This window comes from Lagopus muta, chromosome 20 (assembly GCF_023343835.1).
Source record: "Lagopus muta isolate bLagMut1 chromosome 20, bLagMut1 primary, whole genome shotgun sequence".
NCBI lineage: Eukaryota > Metazoa > Chordata > Aves > Galliformes > Phasianidae > Lagopus > Lagopus muta.
Genome location: NC_064452.1, coordinates 8888993 through 8916166, shown reverse-complemented (window position 1 = coordinate 8916166; position 27174 = coordinate 8888993). Strand labels below are relative to the sequence as shown.

General features: G+C 47.3%; 1 protein-coding gene across 3 annotated transcripts in view; it reads left to right on the top strand.

The window, feature by feature from the left end:
• Positions 1-27174, top strand: part of CALN1 (calneuron 1) — a 107847-nt gene that overhangs the window by 27261 nt on the left and 53412 nt on the right. For all 3 annotated transcript variants that reach the window (XM_048967112.1, XM_048967113.1, XM_048967114.1), the window contains exon 3: positions 17178-17321. In XM_048967112.1, the coding sequence (XP_048823069.1) occupies positions 17178-17321 (144 nt within the window). The remainder of the gene's footprint in view (positions 1-17177; positions 17322-27174) is intronic.

Genomic DNA, 27174 nt, shown 5'->3' with positions numbered 1-27174 from the left:
CTGGACAAAGACTTTTCAGCCTGGTCATGGCTGAGGATGTTGTGATGGTGTGGAGGATAAGAATGGCAAACAGTTGTTTGTTATCTGATCCAAAGTGAGAGCTGGAAAACAGGTGGAAGTTGGAGGAGATGTGTCAGGAGAAGGGGAGATGGATTGTCACACACAGAATGGTGAGTGTGGAACGGGACTGGAAAACTAATTGTGATTGTAAAAGAAAAAAAATCTCTGGAAGATGAATCTTGGGAGCATTTGAAGCTGGGCACTTGGCTGAGCATCAGACCTGCCATTTGTGGGCATGGCACACGGCTGTTTGGTCACTTCAGGACTCTTCCTTGGGAGGATGTGGGCTCAGTTTGCCCAACACTGCCTTGATTGAGCTTCACCCAGGCTGTGGGTGATGACAGGGAATGTGAGTCCCCTTGAGAGCCCTTCCAGTTCCCCACTGGGATCTGTGCCATGCTGCATGAGTGTTGGACCAAACGCCTGGAGTCAGAAGAGGGGAAGCAGCCCTTATGCCACAGCAATAAGCTAGCTGACCTGCTGGACTTTTTCCTTCTATTTTGCTCTCCTGCACTGTTACTTAAATACACTAGAGGGGAATCTCAGAGTGGGGGTAAAGAACAAACGTGGGAATTATCCTTCTGCTGTGTCCCAGCTGTGCTGTGTGGCTGAGGACTGGAGAGCAGCCATCCCATGCCAGGCTCCTGCTGGGCACAGTCCCCCCACAGGCAGCTGGGATGCAGCAGACGGAAGGAGCACAGCTGGGATTTCCCTCCTCCCTGTTTGCCTTGGACACCACCAAGTCCTCCCCTGGAGCTGCTGGCAACCTGCAGCACTCATAGCAGCTTCCCAATGAGTTCTGGGGATGTTGTTTTAGTGCAGTAACGTCTCCAGGATTAGCAGCAGTTTTGTCCAGCACAGCAGTGAGCTCAGCTGGGCTGGGAGGCAGAGCTTCATCACAGCTCGGTGCACAAAGCTGCAGGTTTTTGGTTTTGTTTTGTTTTGGGTTTTTTTTTGCTTTTCCCCATCACTTTTGAAAACATTGTACTGGGGGCTGAGACTGGAGACTAGCTTTACCTTGAATTCAATTATGTAATTAATGGCAAAGCTGCCAAGAACTGTCAGGAGTATTTTTTATTCTTTATTATATTTCTTATGAATGCAAATAGATTAATATTTGCGAGCAGTTCTTCTAGAGTAATTTTATCAAAATCCTTCATTATTGTCATGGGAAATTCACTGCAATTTTAATCTGGGACCAGTTCCACTTTGCAGTTTAGCTAGACAGTGAATGTTAGAGGTAGGCACTGTGTGAGTCTGCAGCATATATTGGGCACATATAATGGATATTGGACATGAATAGTGGATAGTGGACATGTATCACATACTTGTATACGTATATTGTTCTGTATATGTACATTACTGCTGTGCCTATGACCTGTCCATGCTGATATCTTGCATACACCATTAATTAGTTGGTAGTGATAATGAATGGAATCCTCTCTTGGCTGTGTTATGCTGCTAGAAGCACTACAAGCAATATCCACAGGTACTCGTACGGCCAAGCTATGTGACTGATGCTCCAGTGCCTGCTTTATTACAACTTGGGCCACAGTGTTTCTTTCAGAAGCGTGTTTTCCCTCCCAGCACCATGAGACAGCAAATGAAGTATGCACAGAGCAGACCTGCATGGCACTCCTTGAGGTCTGCTGTCAGATTGATTGCTTGAAGCACATTTGAAATCAAGTGCTGTACAGTCAGCTCTAGATCATCTCGCCATCATTTTTCATGTGCCAGTAAGTAAAACCATAGCAAATAATACAGCTGGTTGAAAACGGTGAAGCTACTCGGTCTTGTAAATCTGAGCTGACCTCACTGTCTCTCCCCTTTGCCCTTGAGTGCAATGTAATCATCATGACATAAATAACAAGCGCGGCGATATAATGGAATTATGTGAGCGCTGCTGTTGTGAGCTCTGTAAAAATAAGGCTGGCAGCACTTGGCGGAGCCGAGATCAGCTCTGAAGTAGAGGAGAGGTTGAATTGATTTCCTTTTCCTTTTATCTGTCGGGAGAGGAGGTGAAGAAAGCAAGTCCTGCTATGGTTGTAAAGGAGCTCTGTGCCTGCTGGTGGGGCGGCAGGGCTGTGTGATGGCAGCTCTGACGCTTTTGCTTCCACCCTGTTCTTTCAATCCCAGATTTCCACCTGACCTCAGTCTCTGGAAAAGGGGGAAAAAAGATGAACTGGAGGGTTACTGGAAAGGCAGTTAAAGAACAAAGTGATCATAGAATCACAGAGTTATAAAGGTTGGAAAGAAGCACCGAGATCCTCTTAGTTCAACCATCAGCCCATCACCACCATGCCCACTGTATGGCATGCATGTCCCTGTCAGGCACGGTCAGCATGGGTTCATCAAGGGGAAGTCCTGCCCTTGCAATGTGACTTTCACCTGCACGGTGGGTCAAGAGTAAGCAGCAGACATAGACTTTCCGGATTGCAGGTGGACTTTTGATACCGTACCTTCCAGGCAAGCTGTCCAGCTGTGAGATAACATGGTCCATATTGTGCTGAGTGATAAAATGGCTCGATGGTGGAGCTCTGAGGGTGAATGAGGCTACACTTGGCTGGTGAATTGCCACCAGTGGTGATCCTGAGGTCTCCGAGCTGGGGCCACTTGTGTTCAATGTTTTCATCAACAGTCTGGATACAGGACAGAATGCATCCCCAGCATGTTTGCTAACGACCCTAAGCTGGGAGATCCTGTTGTCTCCCTGGAGGGCCTTGCAGAGGGATCTAGATCCTTTGGAACGTTGCGATCAGCAACAACGTGAAGTTCAACACAAATAAATAATGGGTTCTGCACCTAGGATCAAGCAGTTCCAGACACAGGTATTGGTGGGGGCCAGTTGGCTGGAGGGCAGCTCAGCCCAAAGGAGCCTAGGGTGCAGGTGAGAGCAGTTCAAGGTGAGCCAGCAGTGTGCAGCTGAGAGGCAAACTGCATTTTGGGATGCTCTAAACACTGCATGGCCAGTGGGAGCATGTGGGAGCACCTCTCCTATGAAGACAAGCTGAGAGAGCTGGGTTTGTTCAGCCTGGAGAAAAGAAGGCTGCTGGGTGACCTCATTGCAGCCTTTCAGTACCTAAAGGGAGCCTGCAAACAGGAGGGGAATCAACACTTTGAAAGGGGAGATAACAGCAGGACAAGGGGAAATGGTTTTAATTTGGAGGAGGGAAGACTGAGGTTGGATGTTAGGGGAAGTTCTTTACGGAGAGAGTGGTGAGGTGCTGGAACCTGCCCTCTTGTGTGCAAACCCTGTGGCTCTGGTTCTGCCTGCATTGTGGCGAGGGATGTTGGGGATGTCATCATGTAAGGGTTTCACAGCCTTCTTGTGGCTCAAATCTCCTCGTGGAGGACCTTAGGGAGCTCTGTGCCCAAAGAGAGCTGGCCAGGAGCATGAGTTTCTGTGCAGGGCTGGAAGAAGCAGATGTGAACGTGGGAGTGGAAAGCCCTTTACTTGTAGGCTCAGAGAAAGGGAGGCATTGGGTGGCTTTTCCAGCACTGGGCTGGGAGCAGAGCAGACAACAAGGAGGTGTTTTTCTTTTATCTCATCCCTGCCCACTGCTGAAAGGCCTCTGCTTGAATCAGACCCAGTTGGAAGAAAAAGTTCTTTTTATGATTTCTTTTGATTATTTTTTTTTATTATTTTATTTTATTCAGCTCTTGCTGCACCTTTTGTTACATTCAACTTCTTGTTTTTTATCTAGCTCCTTGCATGTATAAGATATGCCATAGATTTTGCTGGCATGTATACCTACTAAAAATACTTTTATCCTTCTGGAGAGAGAAAATGTGGAGTGTGTGTGTGTATATATAAATTCCGTATGCATCTAAAATCCTAAATGACACTTTTACAATGTTGTGTGTTTAATGGGAGTTCACTAATTAGGTGCATAAGAGGCTAGAGAAGACGATAGTTTCACTGTGCTTAGTTTTAATACAAAGAGTACTACGGTTGCTAAGAGACTGATACTTCAAGTTTGGAAATCTTCATCCACACTAGATACATTATCTTGGCAAATTGGACTTTTTGTGTTGGCAGCAAATGGGAAGGAGTAACTTTTAAAAATAGAGATAATTTGGATGACGTCAAAGACATCTGGTGTCCTTTTCTAGAAATGTGAGACTGATCTATTTTGCTTATGTGTATAAATCACCCTGCACTCAGTGTGAGGTTTTACTTATGCCTGCATTTGAATCTGATTTATTAATAAATTTCCTGTATATTTAAGGTATTTAGCCAGGTATACTTTGATTGTACACTATGTGTACAGCAGGTAGTGTCTGTCCTCCCTGTGCATCCTGGAGCATCTGGGCTTCATGCAGCATCTCATGGTGCCACCTGGCTAATGGGCTCTCATCCTAATTTCCATCCTGAGTTGTGAAAAGTGGGAAGGTGTGTCTGCTCCGAGTCATGCCTCATCATCCCTTAATGCCTTCTGGTCTCCTCATGTGTCACAGCTCCGGAATTGCAGGGAATTGCAGGCTTTGAGTGGCAGCTGGAAATCAGCTCGGGACTCTTCATGCATAAGAGGCAGCAGAGAAGAAAAGAGGGAAGTGGAGAAGGAGCCGAAATGGGCAGCATAGAAAGGGAATGACTCAAAGATAGAGGGTGGGAGGAGATGGCACAGGGTCGCTGGGGGAGAAGGATCGCACTTGCACAGTGAGTGATGCAGCTGGTGGAGGAGGAGAGCTCTGGGTGGGATGCGTGAGGACAGGGATCTGGGAGGATGGGAGCAGCAAACATCTGCCTCAGAATTCTCCAGCTACCACCTGCATTCTGGTAGTGCCTTTCCGAGGGATTCATCAGCACACCGGCGCCTTGAATCACACAGAATAAGGCAGAGCTGCCTGTGCACGTTGGCTTGCAGTGCTGGGGAAGGCTTCTCTCCACTTCAGGCGCTGTTCCACGTCCCAGACAGAGATGAATGGCCGGGTGTAAATTGTTTCCTCCTCAGTGTGGCTTAAGCTGGACTTCTCTGTAGTTGGAAGGAGCACATTTGAATTTTAATATCATCTCTGAAAGGCAATTGCAGCTTATGCGCTTGATTATGTGTTCAGGCTCTGAGATTTTATGTTATTTTTAGAGATGTCCATTTGCTCCACGGACCAGGAGATACAGGAATGGCCAGTGAAATGTGAACATCTGATAGGTTTTTGAAGTACCGAGTGAACACAGAGTGAAAGGACGACAAAGGCCCGCTACGTGGCTTTTCAGGCTTAAACAATGTGCTGTAATTGTGTGTCAGAAGTCATTCAGTTTTGATATCACGCCAGCTAATTAAACCATCCTCTCTGAAGAGACTTACTGTACTTTCAGCTTTGCTTTTTCATTCTCGAGAACAAAAAACACCGAAGGCAGCTCTCGTGTTTAGCTCTCACGTTGGCATTAATTTGGATGGGAACCAGGAGATGGGAAATGAGAGCTGCAGCCAAATCTTTGTCTCATTTGAGTGGTGTAAGCCAGGTTCGTTTCCACCAAAGGTGGTGGAAGAAAGGGGAGGACCTTGTGCCATCCCATATTCTGCATGGTTATGCTGTCACTTGTCTTTGGGCTTCCCTCCATCCAAATTCTCATTGATCTATGAGTCGTGAATCCCACTGTAGGTTTTGTTTCTGCCGAGTGATCTTCTCTGGTATTTCATTGTGATGTTCCTTCATCATGAGCCCTGGGGTGTAATTCATAGCTCGATGTCCTCACCCAGAAGTGGGATCCCCGTGTTGGGTACAGCCTAACAGCTTGGGAGGAGCTGGGTTTTTGAGTACCGAAGGGCCACAGGATGAATCTGCTCTCCAGCAAGCGCTGGCTGGAAAAAATATGGTTGTGAAAGCAAGGAGGGAGGAGGAACCCACAGCAAGTCCCTGTAGCCTTTTCTGCAGTCAGGAGACTGCCTGAGTTGGGTGATTGAAGTGTGTGGGAATATTGGGATTCCTTGCAGAAAATCCATCCTGCACCAGGCACTGAGCCCACTCTGCAATGTAAAATGGATGTTTTAGCCCTAAAAAAAAAAAAATTGGTGTTGCTTTATCACCTGTTGGCTCTGGCTTCTTCAACGTTACCTTGAGGTGTAGAGCAGGTCCTATGTCAGGGTGAGGTGGGGAGGTGAGGAGACGTGGGAGCACTGCTTTGGGGTCTGATGTTTGGTCCTTGGTGGGTTTGCCTCAGAACTCTTCACTGGGAGGGAAACCAGCTATGTTTTGAACCATAGGTGGAAACCTTCAGGTTCCCCTTGGCTCATGTTTTATCTGATCCAGGGAGTCTGGCTGGGCTGCTCCCAGCATTTGTTTGGTGCAGAACCACATCCTGGTGAACGTTCAGCATTTGTCTGCCCCCATGGAAGTGACTTTGGAGAATTAAATCTTGGAGAGCCAGAAAGTGCTGCCAAACTCATTCCTAATATGGGGGAAGGGAAAGGAAAAGGGAAAGGAGAGGGAAGGAAAGAAAGGAGGAGAGGAAAAGGAAAGGAAGAAATGTTACTTTCAAGTAGAAAATGAAAGGGAAAAAGGTACTTCAACATTATTTAAGCTGTCATTATAGCTCGTGGGTAAAGAAATCCCTTTCCAGCTCTTCAGCTGGATTGACCATGCCTGCCTCCAGCATGCATTTTACAATTTTATTCTCAAGGCTTGCACAAAAAAAGGTAGAGGTATTCATTCTTGTGCTTTATTTTTGTTTGCCTTTGATAGCAGCAAACTGCAGCTTCATTCAAATAACCAGTCAGGAGCAAATATTTCAATTGCTGCTCTGAAATGTTTGGAAGACGTGAGTATTCAGTGCAGTGTTTTGCTTGTTTTCTGCAAAATAAAGATCAACAGAGCAAAAGGAAAACCTGTAAAGCTTCTCCTACACCCATACTAAGCACTTCATAAAGAAAAGCCTCTCTGGATGTTCAGATGAAGATTTCTGCATTGTGAGGGTCCTCAGTGATGTGATACGCTTCACTTAAACTCCTGAGAAATACAAATCTCCAGATTACTGGGCTAGATAGTTTGCATCAGGGAACAGCTTTCAGTTATCCGTTTACACTTCCAGCTGGGGGTCTTTTAAAACTGGCTTTATAGCCTCCCTGATTTGATCGCCCGTGGCTGGATGCTGCCCAGAGATAAAGACCGTTTCCATTCCCCTCCAATAGCGCTTGATACGGTACAGGAGCAATTTCTGTTGTTACACGTGCACCTTCTGCCAGAGGGAACGAAAGTCTCAGATAACAGAGCTCAGATTTCGTGGCGATTTGCAGCGAGTTTGCTGCCATCTGCATAAAGGGATGCTGTGGGACTGCTTTGAAATGCTGAAGCTGTGTTGGTTTTGCACGTGGGCTGGAAGTAATGCTGTGGTGCTTTCGGTGCCTCCTGACCCTGAGCTTTGCAGTTGGGCTGGGAAAAGCTTTCTCCAGTTGCTTTATACTTTGTGAATCAGTAAACCTGGACCAAACAATATGGAGGGAGCTGAGGAGCTCGAGCTAATTGTAATTCTTCTAGTGGAGACATTTTCCATCAGACAAATGCAGAATTGATTACATTCCCTGTTGACAAAGGCCTTTTCAACTGAAAATAATAGCAGAACTCCATTTTCAGCAATGCTGCGATATTTCGGTCTGAATCTACAATTTTGCTTCTTAAAATATTAAATAACTTGGCCACAAAACACTGGGGATTCACTTTCCTGGAAGCAGCTCCCGCATGGAAATGATAGATGGGCTTCGGTCTTGTTGCACCGCGAGGCCACCAGAAGCAAAGCAAACAGAAACGCAGCGCATCGCAGTTCTCCCTTCACCTTGCTGCTGGAGCATTTGAAATGAACCCTTTTTATCTGTCGTGGCTTGATCATGGATGCTGTAAGGCTGGGGAGGAGCAACACAGGGCTGCACGGAGCCCAGCCAAGCGCAGGATTGCAATTTGCCAGCCGGCAGAGCTCCCGTTTCGGGCAGTGCCTCTGTACAGCCAGAGCTGCTCTGTCTCCATCCTCCTTCTCCCTGCTCGTGCAATGACTTCTCCCATCTGTCTGCATTACTGAGAGCTTCCAGTGTTGGGTTTTATCAGTCTTCACAGCATCCTTCTTTAGCCCTTGTGCAAATCACCTCGATGCAAAATTGCTCACGGAGTTTGGAGGCTGCAGTAATTCTTGGCCAGGAAAGATCCATGGATGCCCGTACTGTGAAGTGAAAATAAAGGAAAAAAGATTGGCCCAAAGCAAGGGGTAAACAAGAACTGAATTCCCTGTGTTCAGATTTGATTTTATGTGAATAGAAAGCAGAAATTGCAATTTATCTCTGGCTCTCTGACCAAAATGGTGTTTCTGCCTTACTACATAATTGACAGAAACTTCCATTGCAAAACAGGGCTCTGTATTTTTCCTCTGAGCTCATTTGTCTGTACATGGAAGCTCATATTCCTGAGCCTCCAAACCATGTAGAGGGAGAGCTGGAGAGGATGAGTTAAAGTCAGATTTGGTTTGCCAAGCTCCTGTTCACAAGATACGCTCTCAGCAAAGCAATTTATGTGTTATAATCACTTTGGCTTTTAAGGAGGAAAACTGTCTTTTTATGGAATGGAGTAGATTGTGCAACTTGGGTAGCAGAAAATTCACAGGAACAGGCAATTTTGAACTGGAAATCGTGAAGTTATGGGTGTAGCGTGGTCCTGAGAGTCAGTCTCTCACCTTAGGTGGCAATGCTGGAGCACAGAGTAGTGGAAATAAATCCAAGGAGCTGGGGATGAATGTGATGATAAGGAAGATAGGGGGTGGCTGAAGCTGTGTCTCCACCGTGGAAGAGCAATGAATATACCTTGCTGTGGTTTTGTATGTGTGAAGGCCTATCCCAGGCATCCAGAGCAACCTTCACCAGAGACTGAGAAACTTCCCCAGTCCTTAGCATTGAAAGTCCCTATTAAGTTGGGTTTAATGTGCTGCTCGGTAGCCATGTGGCATTTAATTAAAGGCAGAGAGACTTTGAAAGCAATTGAACTCCAGTTAAAACTCGCCCAAGGTCTTGCCTCTCCTGACACCAGGATTGTTTGGGGAAAGACAGAAGGATGCCAGCTTCTCAACGTGGTCAGAGCCAACTCTCCGGGTGCTGGTAACAAATGGGTCCCTGCATAGCTGTTCCAAGCACGTTATTCTGAATGGCAGGAGTAAATTTCAGCAGTGAGTACCCAAACTCTTAACTGAGCTCCTTTGCGAAGTCTAGGGAATGGCTGCAAGTGGTGGCAGAGGTGGTGTTTCCTGAGTGGTTTATTCCAGCCAGGAATGCACAAAGGCTGCTCTAGCAGTGAGTCGGTATGGGATGCAAATGATATGCATTAAAAAAAAAAAGAAATAGACAGCTATTATCTCTACAACCTTAATGTGAGCCGTCCATCAGCAATATTGAATCAAATCACTCTCGTTCTCTGAGATTCTGCAGAGTAAGGTCTTAAGCTCATTACCTATTTATGACCGGCAAATATTTCATTTCTGATGATGAAGTGGATATTGATGTCAATGAAGTAAATCAGCAGCTCTCAAATAATACAGGCTTGTTTCTGGCAAGCTTGTTTTTGAGTTAAACAGTTCTCTACGTGGCCCAGCTTCCCACGATATAACATGCATATAATCAGTTCCCAAGACTATATGTACTGAGCAGGAGTTGCTCTGAAGTGGGGCAGTGTAATGGGAAGGGAAATGTAGTAGGGGGTTGGAACCACATGATTGTTAAGGTTTCTCTATGAATCTATGTGCTCTGCTCTATGTAAAGGATCAGGGGAGGATATAGATGGTTTCTTAATGGAAAAAAAGGTGTATGGAAAGAGAAGAGTGAGATCTGTTTGAAAAACAGTGGAAATCGGTTCTCACTCTTTGTATTTAGTAGTAGGTTTGTAATTGTAAACAGAAGTTGTGTGATGCGTCTTAAATTGATGCGCTTTCGTGCTGGTGATCTTTTGCTGCTGGGAGTTGGTTTGGGTTTGTTGTTGTTGTTGCTTTTAAATGAGGAATGAGTAATGCATTTTTCCCTTACTTAGAACATCCTGGGTTACAGCATTCCCAAAAAGCCTCACAGAAGCTCTGAGTCAGCCTGTAAATAGCCCCATTGCACAGCCCAGGGCTGGGGGCAACCTCCCCCCATTGGGGGTCCCAGCAATGGCTTTCACCAGCAGCACACCTACCTGGAGCTGATTCCATGGCATTTTCCAGGGCTGAACATGAATGGAGATGAACAGATGCACAGATCTTGTAGAACTCTCTGCATTTAGGTGTTTTGCTCCAGTAGCTGGAGGTCTGTAGGCCTCTTCTCCCCATCCGCTGCAGAACCATCAGAAGAGGGATGCCTCCTGATGGCTGCACCCCACCCAGCATGCTGGTGGGCGAGCAGGGTTGCATGGGCTGTGCCAGGAGACCAAAGTGCCTCTCTGGAAGTGGCCTTAGGTGCAGTACTGACTCTGCACCCATCTCCTGTAGAATGACAGTGATACATGGTAGAATCTCACATGAAACGCTGAGACCTTTAGAAAAATGTTCTCCATCCAATGAATAGACATGAGGCATTTGCTGATGCAGCCAGCATCCATCCTGATGCTGCTATTTATAATGACTTGTTTGATTGTGAAAGCTCAAAAAAAAGGCTGCACGTTATGAGTTGTTTGGTTGAAAGATTGGAATCACAGAGCCAAGGATGCATCAGGAGGACTGGAGATCTGGGCAAAGTTTTCTAACAGTGATTGACAGATGATACACGTCAGTGCATCAACATGTGAAGAATTAACATGAAATCGTGGTGGTGTTCTTTTGACGACCACTGCAGTGAGCACTGATATACTTAAAGCAAGCATTTATAGCCTGAATTATTTTTCTTAGGGTATTGAGGCATAGAAACATAGGTTGGAAGAGGGGAAGCTGGTTGCTCCTGCTGGAGGTGACCTGTGTCCAGGGTGGTTGAAGCCACGTTTAGGAATACTGCAGTTGCTGTGTGTGTGTCTGCTCCCTGCATTCAGAAACTTTTTTTTTTTCTAATTGCTAGGCTAAATTTGCATGCATCCATTTGTTCTTGGATCAGTATTGCTTTTCACCTCAGATAGCTTTTCTCTGTCCTCCTCCTGCTGTCCTCAATGCCCTGCAGATGGAAATTAAAGGGCTTCCAGAAGCCGATTCCTGCTTTTCTCTTCCCATCTCCATTTCCTCCCCTGCACTTCTTTCACTGTGAATATATCCCTCTGTGCTTAGGATCAGCCTGTACCTTTCCTAGGCACTGGAAACTAGCTTATTCTGTGCTGTGTACGGTCGGTGGCTGGAGCACGGTGTCTGCTACCCCATGCATCCATTTGGGATGGAGCCCAACAGGAGCCCCGCTTGTCTCCTTGGTAAAATTCTAACCACGGTAGGGAAATGTATAGGGAAGAGTGGAAGTTGCTGTTGTGCCAAGTTCTTCTGACAGCTGGCTTTCAGTGCAGAGCTTCCCCGCCGGCTCCGTGCGATACTGCAGGGCTCGGGCAATTACAGACCGCTCAGAGTGCGCCATCCACAGAAGGATGCAGCCACACTCACAGAGCGTCCTTGTGACAAGGAGCCGCCCTGTCCTCGGAGTGAACATCCTCCAGTATTCCCAGTTCAACCCCCATTGCCTGCACTAAAAGCTTCCAGTAGCTTGTAGTGGCAGATAAGCCTTTGTTGTTGCGCATTTCTATGGTAATGATGCGTTCCTGCAGGTTACTTGGCAAGTGTTGAATGTGTTTGGGAACATAACCACAGGAAATGTGATTTCCACAAATAATATTTTTACCGTGGTAGGAAAAAAAAAAGCCCCAACACAGTCCTGCCAAAGTGTGTATTCAAAATCACAGTCCCTCCAAGGAGAAACAAGGCAGGGACACTTTGTTTTGAAGCAGATCTTTCCAAGCTGAGATACTTCACCAGTTTGTATTATCTTTGATATTTTATATTATATTATAATTTTTATATTTTGATATAACTGCATAACTAAGCTGCTGTAGAGCTTGGGGTCAAGCGCTGTGGGTCTTGGGTCTTAAACCCAAGTGTTTATGCCCTGATCCCAGCAGCAGCGTTGGTCCATGCGTGGTTCTGGTGATGCTGCAGTGGGGCAGGTAGTCGTGGCCCCAGGTTGCAGCAAAACGCTGTGGGTTGGGGATGCAGGACTGTTTTGCTGGGATCAGGGTTAACCAAGTGAAATGCTTTGACATTTTCAATTGGAGTATTTTGGGAGGGAAGAAGGGGTATGTTTCAATTAGGCTAAAAATGTAGATATTATGACGCTTTGTTGCAGTTTGCAGCAAAATAGGAGTGTAAGAATAGCAGATGGAGGGATGGAACTTTCCATTTTTTTTCTAACAGGCATAGTAGTTACAAGTCTCACTTAACACTTCACTCAAGGACATGCTATTTGCAGCTTTTGGATCATTCAGTTTGTACTTTGGTGCCCAAACTCGCAATTAAGCGAATGAGACGACTGGCAAGATGTACGGTGGTGGTAGCCCTCTTCTTATCATCCTAATGGAAATAACCATGCAGGGCTCTGATAGTAATTGCTGTGTACTTAGGGTGGGGTAGTTGCAGTGCAATTTCAACATTTATTAGGGGGGTGTTTATACCCAGTGAAGTCAGCTGGAACCATCTGCAGTGCCCAAGGGTGGCTGGTGGACACTGGTGGTTCTGGCTGAATTTATCTCTTGGAGCATCGTGATTCATCCTCACTCGGGAGGCAAAACAAAAAATAATGATGGTTGCCTTTAGTTACCAGTCGCAGGGAAATCATCAGCAAATAAACCTGCTGCTGGACTTCAGGAGCAGATGAGATGGGGAGGCTAGGAACAGAGTGCAAGGTCAGCTCCCGTGTGCCTAAAGCAGCCATTGATTGTGAAAAGCTCTTAGGAGGGGGAGTGAGTGGAAGGGGAGCTGAGGATGAATCTTTGGGTCTTTCTGGATGCAGGTGAAGAGTGTTAATGAGTTGCTAGGCTGTGTGTCAGGTCCGACCCCAGCAGCAGGCTTTCTTTGTTCCCTTTGGATTGAGGTGGGAGAGTTTCCTGGTTAATGCATGACAAAGCTGGAAAGGAGTCTGGTTCTTTCCATCAGGGGGTGACTGTCACAGATCCCACCAGTGATGGCACCCCATACCTGCCTTTGCCCCACGGACCTTCTGCTCCCAGATCTGGCCCCTTTGCATAGGCAGGCTTTTTGTCCTGACAGCTTTTTGCAGCCTTGTATTCCTGGGAATTAGTGCTGTCTACTCACTCTTTTGGATTGTTAATGAAGATGCTAATTAGGATTAATTAGTTGGATGCCCCATCCCTGGAGCTTTTTAAGGCCAGGCTCCTGGGCAACCTGATCTAGTGCCTGTGGCTAGGTGATCTAAATGATCTTTGAGGTCCTTCCCAAACCAAGCCATTCTATGGATCTATGATTAATGTGGGATAACTGTTGGTCCCCTTGCTCACCTGAACTCAGCTCATTGTTTTGCATCACATGCAGACCATCAGGTGGTCTCTCTCTTGTCAGCAGCATCCTGTACTGGTGCTGTTTGGTATAACTCTGGTAGGGAGGTGATGTTGTGCTACTAATGGCTGCCAGCCGTTAGTTGTGTGAGCACTGTTGTATTGAAGTCACCTTGTACAGAGGTGCTCCCAGGGCTGGAGAGACTGCGACATGGAGAAGAGCACTCAGGAGCTTGGTTGGGCTCCCTGGGAAGAGGTGAAGCTTCCTGAGGTCAGGATGCAAAATGGGTTATTTTCTGTTTTCCAATTGTTTCTTTATTTTCCTTTCTTTTTTTTTCTTTGTCCATTCAGATAGTTCTGTGCCAACTGCCTATTTTCTATGATGGAGTGAGGAATCAGTGCTTATTGATGCCCCAATGGAGGTGTAATCTAGGTACACGTGCTGGGGCCAACGCAGGGCTGCTGAAGCAGCATCACTGTGGCACTTACTCCCTTGCTTTTCCTCTAAAAGGCAAAACAGAGCTTTGTTGTTCGCAATCAGGGTAAAACATCCCCATGCAGAGCAACTCAAACTTTCTCCCAAGCCCAGGCAGCAGTTGAGAGATTCACCCCATGGATGCATCCGTGCCCAGTTCTGAGCCAGGAGCATCAGTTGCCATGGTGACTTATTTGGAAAAGTCATATGGGGAAAGTGCTGATGTATTTTTAGCTTTGGGTAATGAAATTTAACAGCTGGAAATGAAGGTGAGGGCCAGCCAGGGTGCTGTGTGTTCATGGAGCGCTGTTTGGGATGGCATTGGGGTAATGGTGTGCTTGGGGAGGATGGTCAGTGTGTCGGAGAGGAAGGAATCACCATAACGAGGAGCTGATAAAGAGGTGGTGGTACATACAGAGATAAAGAGGAAACACTGGCTGAGGTCGTAGCTGCTACATGTGCAGTGTGTTCAGCCTATAAATAGCTCTGCAAATATACCTCTGCACGAGCAATATTTATAGGCTGGGAGTGGAAAAAGCTCAGTTTGGGGTGGGGTGTCAGTGCATGAAGGATGTTTCAGGTTTGATCAGAGGTTCGCTTATCTGAAAGGCGTGGAGCCGGGCTGGAACTCGAGTGGGGGACCTTTGGTCCTCCAGTCATGATTCAGGTGTTGTTGTGCACCTTCTGAAATCAGTGTATCTGGAGAGAAGGCTTGCTGGACCGGCACTCACATGCCCCACTGCGAAGCCTCAGTACTGGTGTAATTTATGATTTGGATCAGTCTAAACTTTTCTGAAGGTAGGCTCATATTTTATGTTCTGAAACACTTCCTCGGCTCCCTGCAGTATTTTTAGTTTATGTCTTCAGCTGTCAAAAGTTTGTTTTAAAAATAATTGATTTTGAAGTAATATTTACTGCACTTTAGCTTTCAGCACATCGTATGAAAATAGATTTCACTACAGCTGGCAGTGTCTGATGGGGTTTGTTCCTACTCCAAAGGCTTTCTGTGTTTCATCCCAGCACGTCAAGCTGTGTTGACTCCGAGCAGCCCCAGCACCTCTCCATACCACTGAGATAAGGTGCATCCAGGGAAGTGGTTCAGTCTAAGGAAACCACAGCTGATATATAGCTACACCCATAGGATTTGTTGAAAATCGGTAGGATCTGCCCTTTGTGCATTGGTGAGCTTTTCGGCTGGGTTAAAATCTGATCACATTCCATCCTGATAACCACAGCCGTGGTGAAGATGAAGCAGGAGGTCACAGAGGTGCCAGGCACCTCATCAAGGGAGGTGGTGGATTTTGGTGGGAGGTGGTTTAAGAGCAGCCTTTGAGTTGTAAAGTTTTAGATAACTCATTAGCAAAGGCATCACCACAGCATTTCTTGGTGCAGTGAGATGCTCCCAGCTTTTTCCCTGGGGGAATAAAGAGCATCCCTCCTCTAAGGAAAACTTCTTCTCAGAAAGAGTGATGCTGCAGTGGCACAGCTGCCCAAGGAGGTGATGGTCACCATCTGTTCCAGAGCTGTGGGGATGAGGCACTGAGGGATGTGGTTATGGGCATGGTGGGGTGAGTTGGGGTAAGACTGGGTGATCTTAGAGGTCTTTTCCAACCTTCATGATTCTATCATCTATGGTTGTCTTCTCCCAGGAAGCAGAGAACAGAGGGAGAGGTGGTGCAGTCCATGGCAGGGCCAAAAGCATTTTCCTGTCCCTGAGGTTTAATGACACTCGCAGAGCTGATCAGATCTTTTCCATCCAATCTATTCCTGGTAGAGAATAGATCAGTGTTTAATTAGATCTGTTCTCCTTCAAAACCTGCAGAGCTTTCCCTCCCACTTCTCCAATGAAATGTGTTCACATGAATGCTAAACTTCTGTGACTTTCCATACATCCTCATTCTCTGCTGCCTCCTGACATCTCCCAGTAACTCCCACAGTGGAATTCCCACAGCCTCTGCCTTCTCAGCATGGGATGGGGTGCAAAGCAGTGTGGATGTCTCCAGGTGGTAATTTGTCCCATAATTCAGGAGACCTGACCTGCATTTTCCTGGAGCTGTGCAGGGATTTGTGCTGGAAGGAGTTTCGGTGGTGACTGGATGGAGGCAGGCAGTGCCCGAAGTAGGTGAACTAACAATGTCCTGAGTGAGCAACGTGAATATAGTGCAGCAAAGGTCACCAAGGGGTGACTGACATGTGGTTACCGAACCAATTAATTGTTGATTATCTTCCCAAGGACATAATAAGGCATCCTGTGTCTTCCTCCTCACAACACGATGCATTTAAGTAACAAATCAGTCGCTCTTTCTCTCTCCACCTCCAACCAAATCCTCCCAAGCAAACCTGCTCCCTTTTGGCTAATGTTTTGACAAGGCTTTATTTGGCATTCGCCAATCAGAGCCACTTCACCTGGGGAGCTTGGTGATGGGCTTCCAGCAGAGAGGGCTGTGAGGAGCAGGGCTGGGAGCTGGGCTGCAGCAGGGGGTGTTAATGCCAAGGGGGGATATGCCAGAATTGAAAAGCAAACCAAAGTCAGATGTCAGAAGCCGAGCCAAGCTGCAGGAGAATGATGGAAGTGATTCCCTTGACGCTGTCAGCATTTTTATTGATCCGAGGCTGTTTATTGCTGTAAAACAGTTGTAAATTAAAGAGGAGCTGGGGAGATGGAGAGATGGAAATTGCCTAGGTTTGGTTTAAAAGACGTACACCCGCATTTGTGGTGCTTGGAGAGCTGGCTGCAGAGCACTGCTACCTGCAGGGGATGCACCCAACTGCTGCTGTTCTGCTGGAAAAAAGTGACATCCTGGTAAGACTTGGAGTAATGCTGTCTTGCAGACATGCTGAGAGGCATGGGGCAGGGCTGCTGGAGGAGCCCCAGGGCAGAACAGTGCTTTCCAATGGAGTAGGATGGCTTTCCAGGCAGATGCTGCAGAAGGGAGGGAGATCCATCTGTAATGAATACTGAATTTTGCAGTGATGCTTAGCAGAGAAAATAATGTGAGTTGTTCATGCAGTTGTACATATCTGTCTGCATACAGAGGTGTGAGTATATGCTTCGATGAGCATATCATTACATTTCATGTCATTACATTGACTTGAAATTATCAAATATGCCATGTTCACATTAGGAAAGGCAATATATGCTGCTTCTTCATCCCATATGCACAGATACATTGACGAAGATGTCCGCCACCATAATAACTCTTTTTTTCCTTCCTCTTCCTTGCAGAAATCCGTGAAGCTTTCCGGGTGCTGGACAGGGATGGGAATGGCTTTATCTCCAAGCAGGAGCTGGGCATGGCCATGCGCTCGTTGGGGTACATGCCCAGTGAGGTGGAGCTGGCAATCATCATGCAACGCCTGGACATGGATGGTGAGTCCTCACTGCTGGGTCTCTTACAGTGTGGGGAGCTCTCCCTGAGCACTGCAGCTTGTGTTTGGGGCTCAGGGTGTTCGTGGTCATCAAGGAAGGTCTTGGAGGGACGCTGTGAGATTGCTGAATCATAGAATCAATAAAGACCCCAGCCCATTCCTCCATGCCCACTGCCACATCCCTCAGTACCACATCTCCACACCTCCAGGGATGGTGACCCCATCACCTCCTTGGACAGCTGTGCCACTGCATCACCACTCTTTCTGAAGAGAAATAGTTCCTAATATCCAACCTGAAGCTCCCCTGGTGCAACCCATGCAAGGGAGATGGTGCATCCTCTTGTTGACCAACTGATACAGCTAGACAAAGACAAACCAACTCTGGAAACCTTTCTGTGCGAAGTGTCAACTGGTATTTCTGTTGAAGCTATTGCAGTCTTTTCTCTGCTTGTTTCTGGCACAGTGATGCTTACTGGGATGTAACTTGGGCACCTGGTGAGCAGCATGGTCCTGGGGTGCTCACTGCTTCTTGCGAGTGAAAGATGCTGTGGGTAGGAGCAGTGCTGTGCCGTAATGAAATGTTGCTGGGTTTTGATAGAGAAATTTAGAAGGGTGGAATGATTTTGAGTAACATCCTGCTGTGAGAGCTCCTCAAACGATTACCAAGAGGTAATAAAAGAAACAGAACCCACCATTAACAGGAACAAAGAAATGCAGCATCAGGATGCCAGAGCCAGGGGGGACTTGTTAACTGCCGCAAAGCTGCAATCAGAGCAGAGCACAACAAGAGGGCTGCCTTTAAAATGTCCTTGGCCAGAGCAGGAAGGATGCTGTCCTGGTGCAGGGAGCTGGGATGCAGATCCAGCCTTCTTCCTCTGTGATACGGCAGGGCGAAAGCATGGAGCAAAGAGAGATGAACCAGATGCAGACCTGGTCTAAAGGGGAGTGCTGGGTATGTTGATGTGACACTAACATCCTCAGGGGACTGTGAGAATGAGAACAGAGCCCCTGGGAGGTGGTGACAGCTGTGACATCCCTGGGGACATAGAAGAGCAGGTGCCCCTGGGGGATGCAGGGTACCACTGCATTCATCAGGCAGGGAGTGGTGATAACCTCCTTGAGGGTGTTCAGAGGCTCTCCTGCAGGGAGATGCACGCACACCCCAGCGGATGGGGATGGTTGGTATTTGAGGCAATCTCTTTCCTGAAAGAAAAGGGACAAAAGATATATATATATCCATCACTTTTCAAAGCGTTTTCCTCAGATGATGTTGTTTGCACCTTGTTACGCTGTGGCCTTTCCTAGCAGACCAGGTGACTTCTCTTTAGACTTCACAGAGACCAGACTCAGCGCGGCGCCGGTTCATGGGGTCTTTTACTGCAACTCTGTGCTTTTTTGGAAAAAGAGTGCTGTGCACTTGGCTCTCCGTCTTGATTCATCTCCAGTTATTCCTGAAGTCTTGATCTCACTGACTTGAGACTTTGGCTCCCTTTCTGTTGCACTCTGGGACCTGAAACCGAGAGGTGGAGTTACAGTGCAGAGTAATGGGCTGCAGATGGGAGGTGTTGAATTCCTGTCCGAGGGCTTTCAGAAAGCGCAGCATGCTTTCTGCCAAGGTGGGGTTGATCCTATCTCTCTCCTCTAAGGATGCAGCGTGGGGATGATGGGTACTGCTCTGGGTCTGCGTTGCATTTACCTGCTTCTGCAGTGCTTGGAGTAGGAGCTTATGGACCAGGGCACAAATCTGTGAGATGGAGAGGCTGAGAGGGCCAGACATTAAGACAGCATCGGGGAATGGGAAATTCCTTAGGTACTGAGCGAATAGGGGAATGTTATGTGACAGATTTACCTTGCCTGCAAGTTGAATTAATACAGTTCAGCTTGAATTACGTGGCTTATGACTGCTTTCTCTCTGGTGGGTTGTCTTGGATTTTTATCTTGACTCGTCTGGATTTTTTGCTGTGATTTCACAGTGAGAACCAGCAGCAGCTCCCTCCTTCCTTGCACATTGCATGTGAGCATCATTCAGTAGCAGGGCTTGAACACAGCGAGCCCTGGGGTGTCACACATACCCCACACTCCCAAGAACAGCCTGACCCCACACGCTCCACTTGAGGGCTGCAGAGCTTTTCCTCCCCTTCACAGAGTCCCATGGGCAGTAGAACCAGGAGAGGGGCAGCCATCCTCCTGCACACCCCACATAAGTTACGAGGTGCCGGCAGGTCGCGCAGCCAGACGGCCGATCTCCACACAGGGCTGCTGCCAGTGTCTGCTAATAATGAGGTAATACAATTGGCAGCGCTTTGTATTTCATGAGAACCGGTCTGACCAGACCTCGCTGCAAGCATGTGGTTTTCATCAGGTATTACCTTGGGATCACTTCTGCTTTGCAGGATGGCAGGGCGTCTGCCGGGGATTTTTTAACTGGTGGTATTTTAATATTGAGCAATTAGAGCTGTTCTTAGTCTGGGTTTCCTTGCACACCCCGTGCTCTGCAGGAAGGAGGAAGCTCAGCCTGTCTGGATTGGGATGTGGGGTGGCAGAGTGATGGGAGCTGGGTGGACAAAGCACCTTGCAGTGGGTTGGAGTGCTTTTATGGGTGTGCATAGCAAATAGAACAGGAGCATTTCACACCTGTATGTCACCTTCTGCCAGAAGGGATCTCACCCAGCTCGGTAATTAACACAAGGCTCAGCTCCAGAGCTGCCCATGGACTGTGCTGTCTGGGGCTGTTGGTGAAGCTCCAGAGCAGAAATGGAGCTGTGTTGCATAACACATTAAGTTGGTTAGAAAGTGCGACGTGCGTTGGGTATCTGATCACCTGTCCGCTGTCTTTGTGTAACGAATTATTTGCTTTGGTACCACTTGAAGACTTTTTTTTTTAAATTGTTCTGCTTTATTATGGTTAGTTGTATCTTTGCTATCTCACTGCTTTCTCCAGGTGGAAAAGAAACCTTTCTTTTGTTTGTTCTTCTGCTCCTCCTCTTCCTTCTCAGCTTCGATTGCACAGGGGAGAGGTGGAAGCATCCTCTGCTTCCCAGCAACATTTTCAGAGTCCCAACAGACTCCCAAAGGGATAATTTCTTTTCAAGTATTGCAGGTTTCATGACACACGGATGTGGTGATGCTTTGGTTGTGTTGAGCTGCGTCCCAGCTGGAAATGAGAGTAACAAGTGGGTTTGCCCATGGGGATTGTCACTGGGTGATGCCAAAGATGCTTAGCAGCTTTGAATGTCCTACAGGAAGAGCAGAGGGGATTCCTGCACATGGGAACCACAAGGTTCTGTCTGTCCGTATGTCTGTGCTGTGCCATAAAGCCAATGGAGCACTTGGGTTATGCTCGGGTTACTCATCCGTTGGGCTTTGATGCCATGAAGCAAGGTCACTTTTTGGAAATGCACTGGGTATTCTGCTGCTGTGGTATCCAGTGTGTTTCCAGAAAGCGCCTTCTCTGCCTTGTGTTCCTCCTCCCTTGCCGTTCTGTGAGGGGTGCTCCAGCCAGATTGGAGGGGGGAGTCACAGCTGCCATTGAGAGAAATAGTTCAGCTGGAACAAAAACTGGATTAGAGTGAAAAATGAGAATACACTTGGAATATTTCAAGGTCTCTAGAGAAAGTTTATAAATCATCAGAAATCCCCTTTCATGAACTGCTGGAAGGTGCTGTAGCATTGCTGTGATGGAAGAGATAAAAGTACCAAAATCGAACAGGAGGCAAAGGGTTATTTGAAGCAGCTCTCCTCTCTTGGGGAAGGAAGGAAAGAACAGTGTTTCCATTGCTCCAAACATGATTCACATCAGACCAGAGCTTTTGTTACATCTTATTTTAGAGCTGGTGTGTGAATGTTTGCCAGCAGAAGGCTGCTCAGGATAGGTGGGCATCTCCAGTGGTTGTGCCTTGTGTGGACATTGTATTTTATTTTATGCCTGGAAATAGAGGCCAGGTTTTACCTTAGTTTGTACCCTTGATTTTCTTCATCCTTAGACATAATGAGGTACTGGGTGGATATAAACTCTGCAGACTCTGAGAGGTGCATACGTTTCTGTCTGCAATCTGGAGAATGACCTGAAACGTTCTGTCAGTTGGTGGAAAGCAGAATATTTTAAGTATTTATTTGCTGGCAAAATATATTTTTTTTTCCAGATTCGTCCTATTGGCAGTAATGCTAATAAAAATGCAGAGAAATGGCACATTAAATGTGTTGCCTTATTCAGGATTCCTACTCTTCAAGCAGACTTCAGCAATAAAATAGATGAATGTGTGACTTAAGTGTCAAACTGTTTCGTTACAACATCAGACACTTTCATCCACGGAATAAAATAAGCACTCAGTGTACTAATTAGAGGAGCAGCTGGTTTTCAGTACCCTGGGAAAATAACTTCAGGCTAACAAAAAAAACTATCCAGCGTGTCAAATTGTTTGTTATAGTACAAATAGGAAATACTTTGATCAAGCAGAAGACAAGCCAGCTCCACCAGTGTACAAGCCAGCTACCTGCTACCTTTTTGTCACATTATGTGATACGTCAGTGGGAACAGCAGAAATCCAGCATCTCCTGCAGCTTCCTCTTCAGCAATTGAAATGAATGTAAATCCCAAATTAGAATTTGGAGTGTTCTCTCACCAGTTGGGAGGGCTCTTTGTGGAGCTACCTGTGGTGACTCTTGGTGGCCTCCAGGGATGGTGTTGGGGTACCAGGAGTCTCCCTAAAAGCTCTCCTTGCCGTTGTGTTGCTGTTGGGTTGGGGTTGGAAGGGGAGCAGATTTGCTCACTGACAAATGTTTGCTTGCTCAGACTGGTTTGTACTTCCCTGCATGGTACAAACTGACGCTGCAAAAATGACATATTTTTTAACTTTCTTTGCCTTTTTTCACAGTTTTTGTGCCATGGCTCATTCACTGTGTTGAACCATTTCACTATGACACTGCAGACTTCACAGAGATAGAATGGTCAGACTTTGAAGATTCTGGGCTTGCCTTCATGCTCAGAAGCCTCTGATTTTGCTATGTGAGAAGCAGTCCATGGACTTATCCTTTGCAGCGAGCTGCTGAGCTGGGGGCCTTGCTGGGTGAGATGGATGTGATGAGACCTGGCGGTATTTATAGTGGCCACTAGCTCCATGTCCTCTCTGATTTGTAAATGGAGTTTATCACATTAAGTATTCTCACTGCAAAGAGCAGAGAGAAGTTATTGTTGCTGATGAAGCTGGTCAGATTTGCAGCTCAGCACCAAGGGCGGGTTCATAAGCAATAGCAAGTTGTGCCTTTGGCACAGCGTGTGTGTGTGCAGCAGGGAGCACAGCATTCCCCGATCTGACGAGACTCAGTGCTGTGCAGAGCTGTCTGATGGGTGCTGTGATGCACACAGAGCTCACCTAGTGACAAAGCCTGCTGCAGCTGTCATTTCGCTCCTCTTGATCCTTATGATTCTAGCATTGGCAGTTCTGCAGCCACTGGGTCACACTGGGGCTTCCCAGGACCACACGATGCTGACGTGTTATTCACCTGGGGCCTGATGGATGTTTTTATTTTTTGTAGCTGAAGTCACTAGTTCTGTTTGGATTTTTAGGCACCAAGCAGCCTGTTTGTGCTTGCAGTGGGGCAGGGGACACAATACGTGTCCATCCCCCTGAGTCATTTGTCTCTCCAGGATGGTCTGTCCTTGGAAAAATGCAGACAGTTAATATCATAGAACCAAAGAATGGTTTGAGGTGGAAGGGACGTCGCATCCTGCCGTGGGCTGGTTGCCCCCCACCAGATCAGGCAGCCCAGGACCCCGTCCAGAGCCTTGAGGCACCCTTATGCAACAGAGTGGGCTCTAGTGGAGGTGTTTTCTTCAGCTCTGGCAAAGTATTTCTTCCAAAGCCCCTCAATAAAGCTGTCACAATGCGGGGCAGAGCTGGTGAGCAGTAAGTGTGCCCCTGCTGCCACCAAGGCACAGGAGGAATTGGAAAGTGTATTTTTCTGCTGTTTTATATGTGTGTACTTTGCTAGAGGATATTAGAGAGCCTCTACAACCCTCCCTGGTGGAATGCAGACAGGAAACAGGAGATGTCACCCTTTTCCATCCTGGGGAATGCTGGTATATCCCGTGGATGGTCAGATGAGGAAGGTCACCCACCTAGCTCTGCCAGGGCCTCCCTCCTGGCAACGGATTGGGCGGGTGATGCTTAGTGCCTCAGTTTCCCCACTGCAGAGCAGTCACCAGAGTGTGCCTTTATCCCTTTATCCCTTCTTCTCAGCCAGGCTCATGGATGTCTGTTCTTAAAACTGCTTCCAAAGTCATAAGTGAAGGACTTTCTCCAGCTGTAGTTAAGTTATGGATTGAGGCTGTAATGGCAGTCTTTGAGTTGCGTTGGTGTCAGACTGTTCTCTGTTCTGAACATCTCAGAAACCAAAATATTCATCTGTGGCCGGAGCTGCTCCGTGCACACCTCTGCAGCAGCCAGCACCTGCCCGTGTTATTGCCCAGGTTATCCTATGGGTGCATGTAATGACACAGTGTGGGATGGAGTCACTGCAGCTAGCTGTTACGAGAACAAAAATAAATAGGAGTGTTGTGCACACCCGGGACCTGAGCTGCAAGTGACTAGCTCATTAACTTTAAATATATCACCTAGCTGCGCTCTGGAGGTCAAATGCAAGAAAAAAAAGTGTGAATACTTATCAGTCTACGCTCAGCACATCCTCATCTCCATTTAAATGCATGCATCACTCCGGTGCCATGGCAGGATACTTTGCAGGAAGAGGAAGAATCCGGTTATCCTGAGCCTGGCTGGGGTGATGGTTTCTTTAGGAAGCATTCAAGTAAAAGGTCTTTAAAGCAGGATGCTCTGAAAGCAGTGTGAGTTTCTTTTCTGCCTTTGTGTTCATGCAGCACAGTCCATATGGACATTTTTTCCTCTCTCTTTAACCTCTCGTGCTGCCTTTCTCCCAGCCCAATAAATATTTCATTGCTCCCTCCAAGGGAGCCACTCCAGCCAGGGACCTTCAGACAGAGCAGTGGCTGAAGGCAGAGGGTCAGGGCTCTCCCGTGGGATGCGGGGCACAGGGGTTCGTGCTGCTGCTCTGCTCAGCATTTAATTAGACCTTCAAGTTAGCAGAGTTCTGGCAGGGCCGTTTGCAGGCGAGCAGTGAAGCTCAGCGAATGGTGGTGACTTGAGTTCTCCTTGGCCTGGAGATCTGACGGCACCACACCAATACCAGTGTGGGTTGGGGTTGAAGGTGCAGAGCCCATTTTTCAGAGATTCAGACACCCCTTCCTTGGGGCACTGAGTGCACATCCCCTTCCCTTGGACCATGGCTGGGAGAGAGCTGAATTTCCCAGTCCTATGCTGCTCTCAACTGCTGCTCCATGGTTGTCCTTGGTGGGCGCTGGACCTCAAGGTTCCCCCTGGGTGTCAGGATGTTTCCATCTGAACTTACCCCAGGGCCTTTCTGCATCCAGTGAGCCAACACTTAGCACTGCAGCTTTGGTGCAGGTGCTGAGCAGGCAGCAGGTCTGGGTCACAGTGCTTTCGTGGGTGGTCAGAGGGGTTCTAGAGGACCAAAAGACATTTCTGGGTACCTTCAGGCATCTCATGGAGTAATTAGCCAGGCTTGCATGATTGGTTCAGGACTGATGGGAGTGCATCTAGTTGCTACTCTTTTCCATTATCACATCTGCCTGCTTTTTTTTTTTTTTTTTTTGCTGGAATGGCGACGTTGCTTCACAGTGAGCCAACCTTTGTGGGTATCTGGAAGCACTTAGTGCCCAGCCGATGCAAATGGGCTGGTAATGATAAGCAGATCTAATTCATCTCTGACGATGTGACCAGCAATGTTCTGAGTCATATTTTTAGTCATGCAAGGTTCAGGCACATGATTGCTAACCCCCTTCTTGCACGGCAGCATTAATGCCAGGATTAAGTGGAAGCACGAGGCAGAAAGAGGAACATTAAGGCATAGCTGTATGTAAATAAGGAAATGGTTTAGGTGGTTTAAAAAGCAAGGTGAAGCTGAGCTCTGGTGTTGTGCCAAGGTCACCCATGTAGTGACATCAGGAGGGAGGCAGCTTGGGGACCAGCACAGAGGGATCAGGACTGCAGCATTGTCACAGTGGCAGCATTCGAGACGTGCTGGCTGGGCTATGGGAAGGAACCAGGGGATATGAGAACATCTCTGGCCTGGCATTTTCCTCCTTGCAGCCCTTGAAATCAACCCAAAGTTCATTTCTGAAGAAGCTGCACATCGCTCACTCTGAATATAAACCACATCTGTAGGCACAGGAAAGCCAAACGGGGGATGTCACGGGGTTTGATTTGCCTCCAATGCAGATCCTGGAACAGATGCTCCGTGTGTGCATCGCACATCAGCTCGTAGTGCACTGTGTGACTGCGACTTAGAGGGGGAGGAGAGCATCTATTGCGTGTACACCATGGCAAATCTCAGGCTGTATGTACCCAGGAGGTGGTGGGCATTCTGAATGCCTACAGCTCCTATAGGAGTTTGGGTATAGGGTATTATGTGGTTATGGAGAGCAACCAGTGCCTTCTCACCTTTCAGCCGTGCAGATTCGGAGCTTATATGCTGTTTTTTACAATGTTTTCTTCTGACTGTCAAATATTGTGGAAGGAATTTTCATCCAAAATTGTGATGTTCTCTTTCTTGGTATTCTGGTGCTGAGGTCTCTTGAGAAGCTGGTGGTGGGAAGTTTGCTTTCTGCAGCTTAAAATTAATGCTAAGGGGATATCTCTACCAGGGAGAATGTTATGGGGTCTTGCTTCCTTGCTAGTTAGCAGTTTTAATTGAAAAAGCAGTCAGTAAGGGAATAATGCATTTGCGATGGCATCTTTCTTCTGAGGTTATGGGAAGTGCTATAATTAAGCTGCTAATTAAACCCCATGAAGTTAGTTATGATCCCTGGCAAAGGCACAGGGAAGTCATGAGCAAGGGTTTGCCCAGAGCCCAGGACCTGCTTCCTCTGAGTCGCATGTGGGACCGAGTCCTCCCTCTCCTGTGTGCATGAAGTGGCATTGGGGAAAACTCCAACTGAATTGCTCAATATCTCAGGGTCAGGTATGGACAGACCTAATATATGCACGGGCAGGTAATGGGATCTCTTCAAAATGCAAATTGTTTTCTTGCTAATCTGGCTAATTTCTTCGACCCGATTTGCATCGTAGCATACGTTTTTCTTACTGCCTTTGCCTCGAAGTGATGCGCTGCAATGCAAATGGCCCCAAACCCACTGTCACCTTGCATTACCTTCCCCAAAATGATCCAGCGTGCTGTGACTGATGCAGTCCGACTTGATGTCATAAAATGATGTCTCCCATGGGAAGGCAGAAGGAGCGCAGCTTCTCAGAACCCATAAATGTTTTAAAGAATGGCTTTCCTAGTGATGGGGTCCCAACCTCTTCCCTTTTCTGCTTACTAACCTGCCCCAGAAATGGGCTCTGTCGTGCAATGCTCAGCCCTGCAGAGCTCTGAGCACCTCCAGCAGTTGGATGGGGTCTTCTTGAGTGTCAGAAGATCAAAGCTATTCTGAATCCCCGCTGGGTTTTTTTTTCTCTATAGCCCCTGTTGCTGGATTTTCACTCTTGTCTCCACGAAATTACAGACAGAGCCTTTCAGTGAGCAGATATCCCTGTTCTGGCAAAGGAGTGCTTTGACTCTGCTTATTTTCACGTTGTGTTTCTGCGGAGATAAGGACACGCAGAGATTTCAATCAGCCGTGCGTCTGCTCAGATCAAGCATATGAAATATAATAAAAGGGACAGATAGCGAGCAGCACGCGGTGAAGCTGTCGCACGGGGCTGCTGCAGGTGCTGCAGTCAATAGTGACATTTTAATAGTAGCCCTCGCATTGATCTGCT